Source organism: Neomonachus schauinslandi, chromosome 10 (genome assembly GCF_002201575.2).
Source record: "Neomonachus schauinslandi chromosome 10, ASM220157v2, whole genome shotgun sequence".
NCBI lineage: Eukaryota > Metazoa > Chordata > Mammalia > Carnivora > Phocidae > Neomonachus > Neomonachus schauinslandi.
In genome coordinates, this window is record NC_058412.1 from 102,434,208 (window position 1) to 102,446,683 (window position 12,476).

Sequence of the window (12,476 nt, forward strand, 5' to 3'; positions counted from 1 at the left end):
CTCCTGGTGATGACTGCAGCGTCTGGCTTCCTAACTTGACTAATGAAACTTATTCTGGGGTTCTGTCAAATCCACATCTACGGTCACCTGATCAGCTGCTTTGGGGGCATACATATGGTTTTATTGATTCTTGTTTAATTTAAGAATCAAGATTTTTGATAAGTAATTCTAACGGCAATTATAAAGTAATACATGGTAATATTATTCTGCACAATAAAACTTACTTGAATGTGATTAAAGTCCAGTATTGAGTAGTTCTCCACAATTAAAGGTAATAATTTCATCCACTCAAGTCCCCTCTGTTAAGCACACACATTGACATATATTTGTTCCTTGTCTTGTTAAATAAATATAGAAACCAAATTAGAAGGAGTTCTGCAGATTTCTGAGAATTTAACTATATCATTAAATTGCAATACCAATGATCTATATAGTTAGACTTCTGTCCTGAGTAATTATCTGCATTAACTTCATTTTATAATGCTTAATTTACTTAAGGAAGATTTTAAACTACTTAACAGAAATCAGCGTAATTTTGATTTTTCACTTGCTCCACCGTGTTTCAATTCATTAGTGTTTCAATAACAAGGAATGAACTCTATCATCTTAACAAATCTTAACAAAATGAGTATGGAAATTTCCTCATAAGAGAAGAAATTGAAATGATTTCCATATTCAAGTCATGGAACTCTGAAGAGAGGATTTTGGCTCTTAGGAGAGGCATCTGTTACCTCAAAAGGAAGGCCACTCACTAAAATTCTGTGGAAATAGGACAGTGGGGCCTGCCAAGAAGGCATTCAAGGAAACTGGGAATGGCAGCACTGTGATCCCAGGCCGACTCTTGGGCATAGAGGTTTCCTTCCCTTAGGTGCTTTGCCCTTACCAAGCTCTTGCTAAAATCAAAGGCCGTGCGATGCAAAACAATTCATGCTAAAATCCAAACATGACACCAGAAGCAAACAATTAACTGGGATCCCACTGTTATCCCTAAGACATATCTTGAGATAAGAAATAAGCTATATTTTCCATAAATCAAACTACAGAGGTTTTAATGATTCTTGCTTTTTATAAAATGAAGTACATTTTCTTACTTCTTTAACATAAATAAACAAAAGAGCTATAGCACTCACTCCTCTCTCCCCAAATGGTTGCTCCTTTGCATTTAACAATTTACATGCATATCTGGACAACAGTTAACCTCCAGTGGCAAAGAAAAAAAAAAGTGTAAGAAAAATCACATTGACTATTCTCAGAGATTTGTTTATAGACATTAAACAACAACAACAAAAACACAACACTCAACATCAATCTATTAAAAAGTCATCTGAAAGCACATGGATGTGACTTAAAAGCCATGACACTGAGATAGTTAGGGAGTTCAAAGTTGTAACATTAACAGAATCGGATCCATATTTCTCCCAAGCATCAGAATTACAGGGACTTGAATATAAATTGAGTTTGGGTTATTAAGTGGTTGAAGAATTTGTTCTTTTTGTCTAAGAATATTGACAGGCTCTCAGATTTTCAGATGCGGAATTAATAAGATTATTAAGAATGTCAACACACATACCACTCCCAGTCGTGGAGAACTCTGCATTTCCTAGCTAATAAGCAACAATAAACCTGGCAGCCATTTTCCCCTTTGTACTTTCTAACATCCAAAGAATCACACAACCACTCAAGTAATAAGAGATCCGGGGGTGTTTCAGACATGTGGGAGAAAATGCTTAAAGGCAAAATTCCTCAGACACATGCCACAGTGCGGAAGCAGAGAGCTGTTCCCTCTGTTAATCCTGTCACAATCCCATGTACATGTGGGCTGTGAGAAAGACCCTATCAACCTACAACCAAAGGTGCTATTTTCCCTTTGAGGTCACAGTAATTGTTATTTCCACAAATACACCAAACTCTAAAAGCCAAGGCTGTTCTTGAGAGAAAATCATTAAATCACAAAGATTGGCTTTACCTGCTGCGCAGGCCCTGGTTAATAAATGAAATGAAAACTTTTCAACTTATAGCTTTTCTCTGGCACCTCTATTCCAAACATCTCCTTCTAGTGCTGGGTTAACAGCTAGTGTTCTGAAATGGTTGTCTTTTTTATTCGAGATTCCGTTCTAGGGAGCTTATTGTTTTTTGGCTGATCACCTGGGTTATTCTTTGGGCCCCTTTCTGTTTAAACTGTTCCAAGAATTCTGTTGAAGAAGATTCAGTGACACACTCTGCCCCTGACTTCGGTGAAGAGCACGCCTAGAACAGTTGTCACTCCAAGAGAGGGGGCCCACAGTGGTGCATTTCCGTTCTGTGCAGTCTACCCCCAAATGGATGAATACAATCTGCTTGACTCTGGGTAGTATTCTGTTGGGCTCCCTCTTCTCCTACAGAATGCTTTGACTGGAATCAGCTAAGAGCAGGGAAAAACCTGCGGGAAGAGGAAAGGTCACTGGTGGGCAGGCCATGTTCCTGGTGGGGGTGGTGGGGGTGGTGAGGCTGGGACCATGAGAAGGGGACAGGTGTCCAGGCAGTGTGGGGAACATCAAAAGAATAGCATCTACGTTCATGGCCAAGGGTAGTGACCAACACTGAACTTCATGACCCAAAATGGTGTCAGGGAGTACAGTTGCCTCTTAAGGAGTCCTACCCTTCAAGTGGGAAAGAAGTCAGAGGCAAGTATAGAATGAGCTAGAGAAACAAAACCACAATTAGTTTTGAGCATTCTGAACCACCTACACTGTGTCTGTTTCCATATTCTTTTATTTCATTGGGCTTTTTCTGGGTTATTTTTCTGCTAACTCCAACACTCTGGGAATATACTTGATTTTCCTTGTTACTAGGGAGGTGCTACTTCAAAGGACCACACAATGTTGAACAGAAAAAAAATGTATTTGATGGGTGGCCTTTGAATATGGTTTTTCCCCTATTTTAGAATGAAATTGGGTTAAGAAAATCTTTAGTAGGTGTCCATCCAAAATAAGTCATTGCAATGATTCACTCTGTGACATTTCAGCAAGCCCACTGGAGACATTAGTGGGTGATACTGCAAATGGAAGCCTCCTGTTTTGAAATTCAAACTGTTTGTGACGCCTTCCAACTGGGAAACTGGAAACTCTGGCCACTGAGTTCCCCTTGGGTTCTAATCCTTCCTGAACCTAACCAAAATCTTAGAGGTGGGGGCAAGGGCAGGGACAGGAACACGCCTGGGCTACAAGGGAGAGCAAGCCTCTCCCTCTACTGTCTTCCTCTAATGCTGAGCCAAATTACCCATAAACTTCTAGCACTTCTTAGGGTAACACTTTTGTGGGTGCTGTGGCCACCATGCTGTAGAGAAACCAGGAACAGAGCAGCTCAGACGCTGAACCCAGGTGTTTTACAAGTCTGAGAGGGCATGAGGGGGTGCCTGTCCACATGTGGGCCTCAGGCAGATGAGCTGGAGGCCATGGGAGCCAGGCTGGAGGGAACAAACACTAGGGAGTCTCCAATTAGTCCGGTGGTTCTCAAACTTGAGCATGTTTCAGAATTGCCCAGAGTTTCTCATTCAGTAGATCTGGGGTGGGGCCCAAGGTCTGCATTTCTAACACATTTTCAGACAGTGATGCTGGGCCCAGAACCAGATGTTGAGGACCACTAGCCTGTTCCTTCACTTCTGCCCAACTCAGGCTGAGGAACAAGAGAAGAAATTGTACCCCTATATACAGCACTGTCTTCATGTGGCCCATTGTATGGTCTGCCCAGTGATGACTCACAAAGGCACATGACTGGTTTCTTCATGCAGTTCGTTCAAGAATGGGGTCATCCTTGACAAGGTGAATGGCTCTGAAGACAGAAAAGTATGATGAGAAAGTAGCAATGTTGTTAGAAAAAGCACATAGCCTCTTGCAGATGAATGTGTTAAAAATTAACCCTCACACGGAGCTCTATTTTCTATACAAAATAATCATTCTAATTCCTTTAACATCAGGGCAGCTACACACACCCCTCTCTTTCCGCACCTTCAGCCATTATATACCCAACTACAAGTTTGCAATCCCTGTTAGTAAGTTAGTGGCCTCTTTCGTACTTCTTTCTTTTCTTGGTTGGGCTGCCCCGGATTGCAGATAATCTTTCACTGTTTGTGGTTGAGCCGGTTTGCTGTGCCTGCCCTGGCTGATTTTTTGTAAGATGTCCGGAGGAGAGATTTTCCAAAACATGCAACTCTTCATTAGATGCCGTTTTTGCCAAACCTTGTTTCAAAAGTAACCCCGGATCTGACAGCTCTGAGGCTGGCAAAACCCTGACAGCTTTGCTTTTTTCCACTATTATTTCTCTTGGGACTAATCGATCACTTCCAAGAGAAACTCTCTTGTGGTGGTCAACGTCTGCTGCAGAGCCGCGGTTCCTGCGTTTCTGTTGTGTTCTGGCCCCTTGTGGACTTTGTTTTGGACCTGGTGATGCTGACTCACAGCTACAGACAGGGCTCCTGCCTAGAAGCCCTGTCTCTAACCACTCCCCGAAATGAGGTTTTTGCTGGCTGCTAGTGTCTTCTGGCTGGGTCTGATGAACATTTTCCAGCTTTTGAACAGGAAGCCCCCAGTGGCTCTCAGCTGCCTTTATGTAATCTTTTGCTTGTCCCGTGGACTCTGATGGGGGACTGGTTGAAGCCCAACTGTCACCCCTCCTCCTCGTTATCTCTGCCATCACTGGGTCACTAGAAGTTCCCACAATGTCCCTGCTGCTCCATGATTTGCTCACAACGCTGCTTTTTGTTTCAGTTCTTTTCGTACTAAAACAAAGAAAGATTTTGTTTTGTTTTGTAAAGCTGTAATGGCATGCTGCCATCCAATTCCTATACCCCTTATCACGTTTCTTAGACCTCAAAAAGGAGGCACGTGCTACCTTTCCTTCTCCTTTACCTCCCTGGCAAATCTAGAACAATCCCTTAGTGTTATGTTTAAATTCAGACTGGATCAAGCAAGAGCCATCACATTTTCCAACACACGAGGATTAGTTATTAAGATACACGAGGACAGGCTTTGTTTCTTGATCACTGGGTTTGCAATGTAGTTATATTGGAGTTATGATGGATCTATTTTAACTAAGGCAGGGAGGTGTTCATTTCAGATGTGAAGAGTCAGTATTGCCTAAATGTGATATATTGTTTTTATTACCGCAGAAGTAAATAATCAGATATATCCAAAGCACAGGCTGTGTGTGCACGCATGTGTGTGTGTATGAGCACGTGTGCACACAAGGATGTGCTTATACGCACATACACACACCTTTTCTATAGCACACACAAAAGGCAATGCAAACTTCAGTCTGATTGTAAAATTCACTTTGAGGGGCAGGGCAGGAGTGGCATGGGGAGAATTGAGAGACTGGAGACTTTAACTTCACCACTGATTTGCAGGCTTGTGAATAACAAGAAATTTCTTAAACCACCAAACTCAAAACACTGAAGCTGAAATATTTACTTTGGCTAAGCTTTAGTCTGGAAACACACACACACACACACACATACACACACACACACGTTCTTATTGTTCCTAATCAGAGGCATGAGGATTATCATAATTATTAGAACCAGAACCTGCATTTTAGCAAAGGAATGTATTTTTTTAGATGGGTCTGTAGTCACTTGGAAAGTTGTATGAAACACACCACCAAACAGGTGCTTTTCATCTTCAAAGCGCTTGTAATTAATTACTCCTTGCAACACACCTGTGAAGCAAGGACTCGCTCCCCACTGTCCAGAATGCAAGAGACAGTCAGGAAGGCAGAGGGGCAAGCATGGGACTTAGGGTAAGGTCGGTGCCAGAGGGAGTTTTGTGATTAATTTCTATGAACTCCTGTTGAGTTCCAGACTTCATGTCACATATCCATACACACACACACACACACACACACACACACAATCAAAAAGAAGGAAAAGAAAACTTATCGGACCTACATTTCTTTCAGAGCATTTCTCTTGCGCCTTGCACTGGGAGGAAGTGAACTCTCCACACACTCAGCAAAATAATCAGACGCTCCGTGGAGAGCTCCTTCCGTCTACTCCAAAAGATAACAAAGGTTCAACCAGAAATCTATTAGCTGAACATGAGAAAAAACAGTTCTGCTCTGAATGCCCCAGTGAATGGATTTCTGTGAAGACTAGATGAAACCACTTAGTGTTAAGCTATTTTAATTTTTTTAAATCTAGAACTTTTCAGTAAATGTCACTTTTTTTGGACTCCTACCCAACGCAGTTCATATGTTAATCTGCACCACAGACATACAAGACTGTAAGAGAAAGGATGTTGGTTCCAAACCATCTGGGAACTCTTGGCCAATATCTGCTAACTTTGTGGCCCCAAGTGTGTTGAAGCCCAGAATCACAGTGCCAGGCAGGAGCATGTGTGTGAGCTCTGATCTTCCAGAGAGACCTGGTGGCACCATGGTCTGTACCCTGATTAGCCTAAGAATTCCACACATTTTCTCTATTTACAAAAATACAGAACGCGGCCTTTGCAAAACTCAAGGCTACATAAGTGAGTTAAGCCTTTGAATACTGGTACTTTGAAAACTGAAGTTTGTGATTCTTGGCTACCAGAAAACTGGGAGTTTTTTCTTAAACTAACAGCACTACCACAGTTTTTACATAATTCAGAGATTATCTGTGTATCTATCATTATATGTTCCCAAGGAAGCTTCATATAGAAGTACTTATAAAATGTCAAAAACTCCCAATCTTTGCCAACATTGACCTATTTCATAGTTTTGGAATCATTTCCTTTTTGTTAAGTAGATAATCCAGACAAGGTGTTAACTCTTCTCATTTCCTGGGACAGTAAGTGCCCTTCTCCACCAAATTCCACAGTAAAATGTTGAGGCCATAAGGAACAATTTTGGGAAATTATCAGTAGGTCCCTTGCTTTAGACTTACATTGGAATTTAACAATGGCAGTCCCAGAACGCCTGGTAGACAGCAGCCATCAGTATGATGCCTGGGTGCCCCACAGGCCAGTGCTCTGACCTTTGTGAAATCACTACCCTGCAGCCTCGAGTATGAGTCTTTAGCTCCCGCTAATCCCGCCTATGGTTTCAGACCTGGATCAATGTCACTCATAGTCATATCCAGTTATAACCTAAGTCAGTTTTAAGAGTTAGTGAACAGGATATTGTAGGTTTTATTGGATTATACTGCATTTTGATGCTTCTCCCTTTCTCCCCTTAAGACTTACTAGTCGACTAAATAGAGCTACAGTTTTAAAGTTAAATAAGAGAGAGAGAGAGATGGAGGGGAGGGGGAAGAAAGGGGGGGGAGAGAGAGGGGGTACAGGGAGAGAGGGAGAAATGAGAGAGACAGATTTATGTGTGAAACACTTCTAAACATGCCCTATAAGTACAGTAGATTTTCCCCTTATGACCACACCCAGTAAGTGCTGTATTTTCAGAGCTGAACAATTAACATAAGGAGCATGAGTCAGGCTTTGAACAACTCTGTGGGAACCAGAAAGCCTTTTGCTATTAGGAATGATGTAAATTCCCTAAGGCTTGAAGAAGTCCACAATGGAAGGCAGACAGGGTCATAAATAACAACAATGGATACTGCGTAGACCACATAAAGTATGATGCCGCGATAGTGACACTCGTCAAATCTTATACTAGATCCAATCTCTGCCTTCATTTATTTATTTTTTAAATTCAGTTTAAAGAGCACTATGTATTTCCTATGGGAACTTCAAAAACTTCTTTAAGAAACATGACAATTGACTCTCGTCCCAAATTCCTCTGATCACAAACAAGGGGGAAAATGTCCTTGGAAGGAAAAGGACAACAGAAAATGTGATGGAGTGACATAAGGAAATGTCCAGTTCAAAAAGGGCAAAACCTGTGACTTCGGTTTTAAAAAAGAGAGAAAAAGAAAAGAAAATGGCAAGGCAGGGTCTCCTGCTTACAAATTAAAACCACATTTGGCAATTTGTTGAAGGAGGCATATTTACATTTGTATGAAGACTGGGTGGGCAGGAAAATAAAAAAAAAAAAAAGCTTAGATTCCTTCTTCAGTCCTTGAACTGTCAGATCTCATTAGAAATCTTTCATTCTTATTTTTCTAGGGTCAAGTCATTCCCCTTTGTCACTAAATCGCAGCCTCCAGAGCCCCCCAAAGAAATATTCCAGAGGAAGCAGTGATCCTCTGGAACAGGGACTGGGAACAGGATTTCCCAGGGGAGTTGTCCCGATTACTAATGGCTTCTCACATCTGGCACCAAAATGTAATCTGTGGCTTATCCAGAGGCAAAACTCTAAGGTACAGACCGTGGGTGTTCGGAAGTGCTTCTTGTGTTTACCTAAATGACACTACTCCTTTTTAGATTCTGCCTTGAAAAATGACCCAGACATCTTCTGCAAAGAATACACACGAACTCAATATATTAAAAAAGGTTACCAGTTGGCCATCCAAAGTCCAGAATGCACACTCCACGGGGACTCAGTTATTTAAGAAAGAGGTTAACCAAGGGGCGCCTGGGTGGCTCAGTCAGTTAAGCATCTGACTCTTGATTTTGACTCAGGTCATGATCCCAGGGTCCTGGGACTGAGCCCCACATCAGGGTCGGTGCTCAGCGGGGAGTCTGCATGTGATTCTCTCTCTCCCTCTCCCTTGGCCCCTCCCCCTGCTTGCTCTCTAAAATAAATCTTTTTTTTTAAATCTCAAAATCCCACTAAAAAAAAAAAAAAGAAAAGGAATAGGTTAACCAAAGGGCTCTCTTTGGGCCTTCATCAGTGATTCTTCTTAACCTAGAGGCTAGCTCTGAGTCTAGCCAAGGAATAAAATCCTGCAAGTATCATCACCTGCCCTGTCCACTCCCCACCCATTTACTTTTTAATTTCTGGTAATGTTTTCATTTTTAGTTTTAAACTTTCCAGCTGTAAAGAGTGTCTATATATAGTTCCAGGACAAAACCAAAAAGAAGTAGGGCAGGGCCACAGGCCCCAAAGGGAATCTAATCCAGGGCGACACCTTCCTTGGCAGATTGAGCAGCCCAGGAAAGCTCCCACAGCAAGGGATCAGGTCTTGTTGCAATCCCCAGGGATGCTGTGGAGTCTAGTGGATGAACCCTGAGGCTAAGGATGTGTGCCCTAGAACAGGTCCAAAAGGAAGGCTGAATGGGTGAGTGTTTAAGTATGAAGATCGGTGATGTTACCTCAGTGCTGTCTGGTCTGACTTGGGAAACACATTTTAAATTTGTGGATAGAAAAGACTGCAAAGAGAATCCCCACCAGAATTATCGAGGCAGCTAAGACATGCTTCCTGCCTCTAATCAGAGAATGGGCTGGATTTAAATATAGTTAGAAATACTGGCTGATGTTCAAGTTACAAAGGCAAATTGAAACTGTGGATAAATCAAGGTGTTCACTCCATGGTAACTTACTGAATACCAGTTTTGAGTAGAACACGGTTGGATTAATGAGGGATGGGAAGAGAAGTTGGCCTAAAAAGACATAAGAAACACCTGCTCTTGAGTTTATAACCTCCTCAAGGAGCCTGTAAAACACAGCTGAGGCTCCCACAGGCTATTGGGAAGACTGTCACCAAGGGAGCTTTTCAAAAAATATAGATTCCCAAGACCCATCCCTGGAAGTTCTGATTCACCAGATCTAGGGTGGGACTACGAGATCTATATTTAGGTTCCCAGGTGATTCAAGCACTGCTGATATACATGAAATAATACTTGACAGAACAGAGCAACAGATAAACAAATGTAAACCAGTCCACTGAGGCAGTGTTTGGCAAAGTATGGTCCAGTTACCTCAGGCATCAAAATTACCGGGGGAGCTTGTTAAAAAATGTTCCAGATTCTACCCCAGGATCTACTGCATTTGGATCTCCAGGGGGTAGAGTCAAAGCATATGCATTTTAAGCAATTTCCCCAGTGATTCTGATACCCAGCAGAGTTAATGAACTTCTGCCCACTCTAATGGGACACGGACAGACTTGATAACTGAGCAGAGTCCGGCAGAATCATCCAATCAAGCAACACTGAACTCTGTACGGAACACTGTTTTTAGGCCTTTGTGGAAAAGGATGTGGACTCACAGAAAACATCCCTGCTCTCACGGAGTCTCCATCCCATGGGGAAGACAAGAAACAAATAAACATGATGTGTCAGAAGGTTGTGATGTTATGAGGAGAAATAAACGTCCAAAGTGTCTGTTTTAGATATGTTGGGGGGGGGGGAAGGCTGTAGTAGGTATGAAGATGAGTGGAGGGTGAGCCATGTGAACATAGTGCATTTCAGACAGGGAGAAGCATGAACACCCAGGCTCTGTAGATGGTGTGTGCCTGGGGGGAGAAAAAACAGGACAGCAAACCAGGGGAGGGGTTTGGAGGGCAGGTAACAGGTGTGTGTGTGTATTGGTGGTGGTGAGGGGGGAAAATCACATATGGCTTTCATAAGGATGGCACATTTTATTCTAAGGACAATGATGTGCCTCTGGAAGGTTCTAAGGGGAAAAGTCACTTGGCATTTTAAAAGGATCACTCTGGGTGCCGTAGAGGGACAGATGGACATGGGGAGACCAGCAATGAGACTACTGCAATAGTCCACTCAGAGACGAGGGGTCTTCAGGAGCTGGTGATGGTAAGAAATGGTTAGATTGGAAATACAATTTGAAGGGAGGCCCAGTGGAATGTTGTTAATGGTTTGGATATAGTTGGTCAGAAGAAAAGTCAAGGATGACTCCAAGATTTGTGGTTTAAATAAGTGGGTGAAGGAAGTTAGCCTTTACCAACACAGGAAGTACTGGGGGAGGGACAGGCCTGGGGAAGTAGAACCAAGAAATCAACCTCAGATATGTAAACCTGAAGAGTCCTCCTGGGTATCTAAATGGAGATGTTGAGCAGGAAGTTAAGACACAGGTTCCAGGAAGAGAGAGGTCTGGGCTACGGACACAAAGCTGGGAAGTCCATGCAGATGGTATATAAAGTCATCAGTCAGGATAACTCCACTACAGGGTGAGTTTGGATGAGAAAAAAAGAAGTCAAGAAAAGGAGGAGGATTCAGGAAAGGAGATCATGAGGGAACAAAGTGTTTCACTGAAAGTGACAACCACGTCAAATGTGGCTGAGCAGTTAGGAGGGAGAACTGACCAGGGGAAGGCGACTTGACAAAGGCTCTTTTTGGTGAAGTGCTGGGACCCAAGCCTGTTTGGGATGGATGGGTTCAAGAGTGAAGTGGAGACATAGTAGAGACCAGGGGTCTCCAGCAGGAATGTAACATGTGCTGTACATGTAACTTTAAATTTTCTATATAGACCACTAAAAAAGTAAAGAAAACTGGCAAAATCATATTTCAATAACATATATTATTTAGCCCAATATATAAAATGTTATCATTACAACATGTAATATAAAAATGTTGAGATATTTTATTTATTTATTTTTAAAGATTTTATTTATTTATTTGACACAGAGAGAGAGAGAGAGATCACAAGTAGGCAGACAGGCAGGCAGAGGGAGAGGGAGAAGCAGGCTCCCTGCTGAGCACAGAGCCCAATGTGCGGCTCAATCCCAGGACCCTGGGATCATGACCTGAGCCGAAGGCAGATGCTTAACCATCTGAGCCACCCAGGCGTCCCGAGATATTTTATATTTTTATACCAAGTCTTTGGAATCTGGTATGTACATGACATTTACAGGACATCATTCCTGACTTGCCACATTTCAAATGCTCCATTTCCATGGCCAAACGTGGTCATGCAGGGCCAGGGCAGGGCCAGTCACTTTTGAAGGATTCTGCAGTAAGCGGGAGCACAGAAATGAGGTAGCTGGATTGGGAGCGGTTAATGGAGGGAGCATCAGTGATGATTCTGGGCATATTTGGAGGATGTGATCTGCTAGTGTGTGCCAAGTTTCACCTGGGTGTCAGGCACTGTTTCAGAAGCTTTGCAACTATTCGCCAATGTCACCCTCGGAAGAGCTTGGTGAACAGATAATATTGTTACTCCCACACTCCAGGGACCTCACTCGACTGGACAAACAGCATGGAAGGCAATACCACTACTCATCTGACAAACGGGGCTTCTGTCAGGAGAATCTTGCTTCAGCTTTCAAGCAGCAGGCTGTAGGCCCTGGGACATCAGTATTAGCCCAGGCTGGAACTGCCGAGGAAGGTCCTTGGGGCCATGAGACCAGACTGCAGGTCACTCAAAGAGCCCCGTGGGTGCACCCCGCCATCACAGCACGGCCCCCAGTGGGGTCCTCCCAGGGCCCTCCCAGCCACACTTAGAAGGGATGACAGGAGCTATCCCACCATACTCTCGTTTCCAGGACTGCAGAACATCCTGCCTGATATGAGGCAATAAAGGGAGAAGGCAGGAAAAAAAGCTTTTCAATGCCATTAAAGTTTTTCTCACAGTAGGACTTACTGTAGTAATGTGGTGCTCTCAGGCTTTATCTTCTTTAGAGATCTATTCTATGGTTATGTACCTATTTCCTCTGATTGTTTTAGTCACTCCTA

At 42.9% G+C, this 12,476-nt stretch overlaps 1 protein-coding gene across 1 annotated transcript in view; it reads right to left on the minus strand.

Moving 5' to 3' along the window:
• Positions 1–4,035: 4,035 nt before the first annotated feature.
• LOC110579692 (SLX4 interacting protein) overlaps positions 4,036–12,476 on the minus strand; it is a 117,973-nt gene continuing 109,532 nt past the window's right edge. The window contains exons 7-8 of the mRNA XM_021689341.1: positions 5,924–6,024; positions 4,036–4,756 (exon numbers count right to left, since the gene is read on the minus strand). Coding sequence (XP_021545016.1) covers positions 4,036–4,756; positions 5,924–6,024 — 822 coding nt within the window. The remainder of the gene's footprint in view (positions 4,757–5,923; positions 6,025–12,476) is intronic.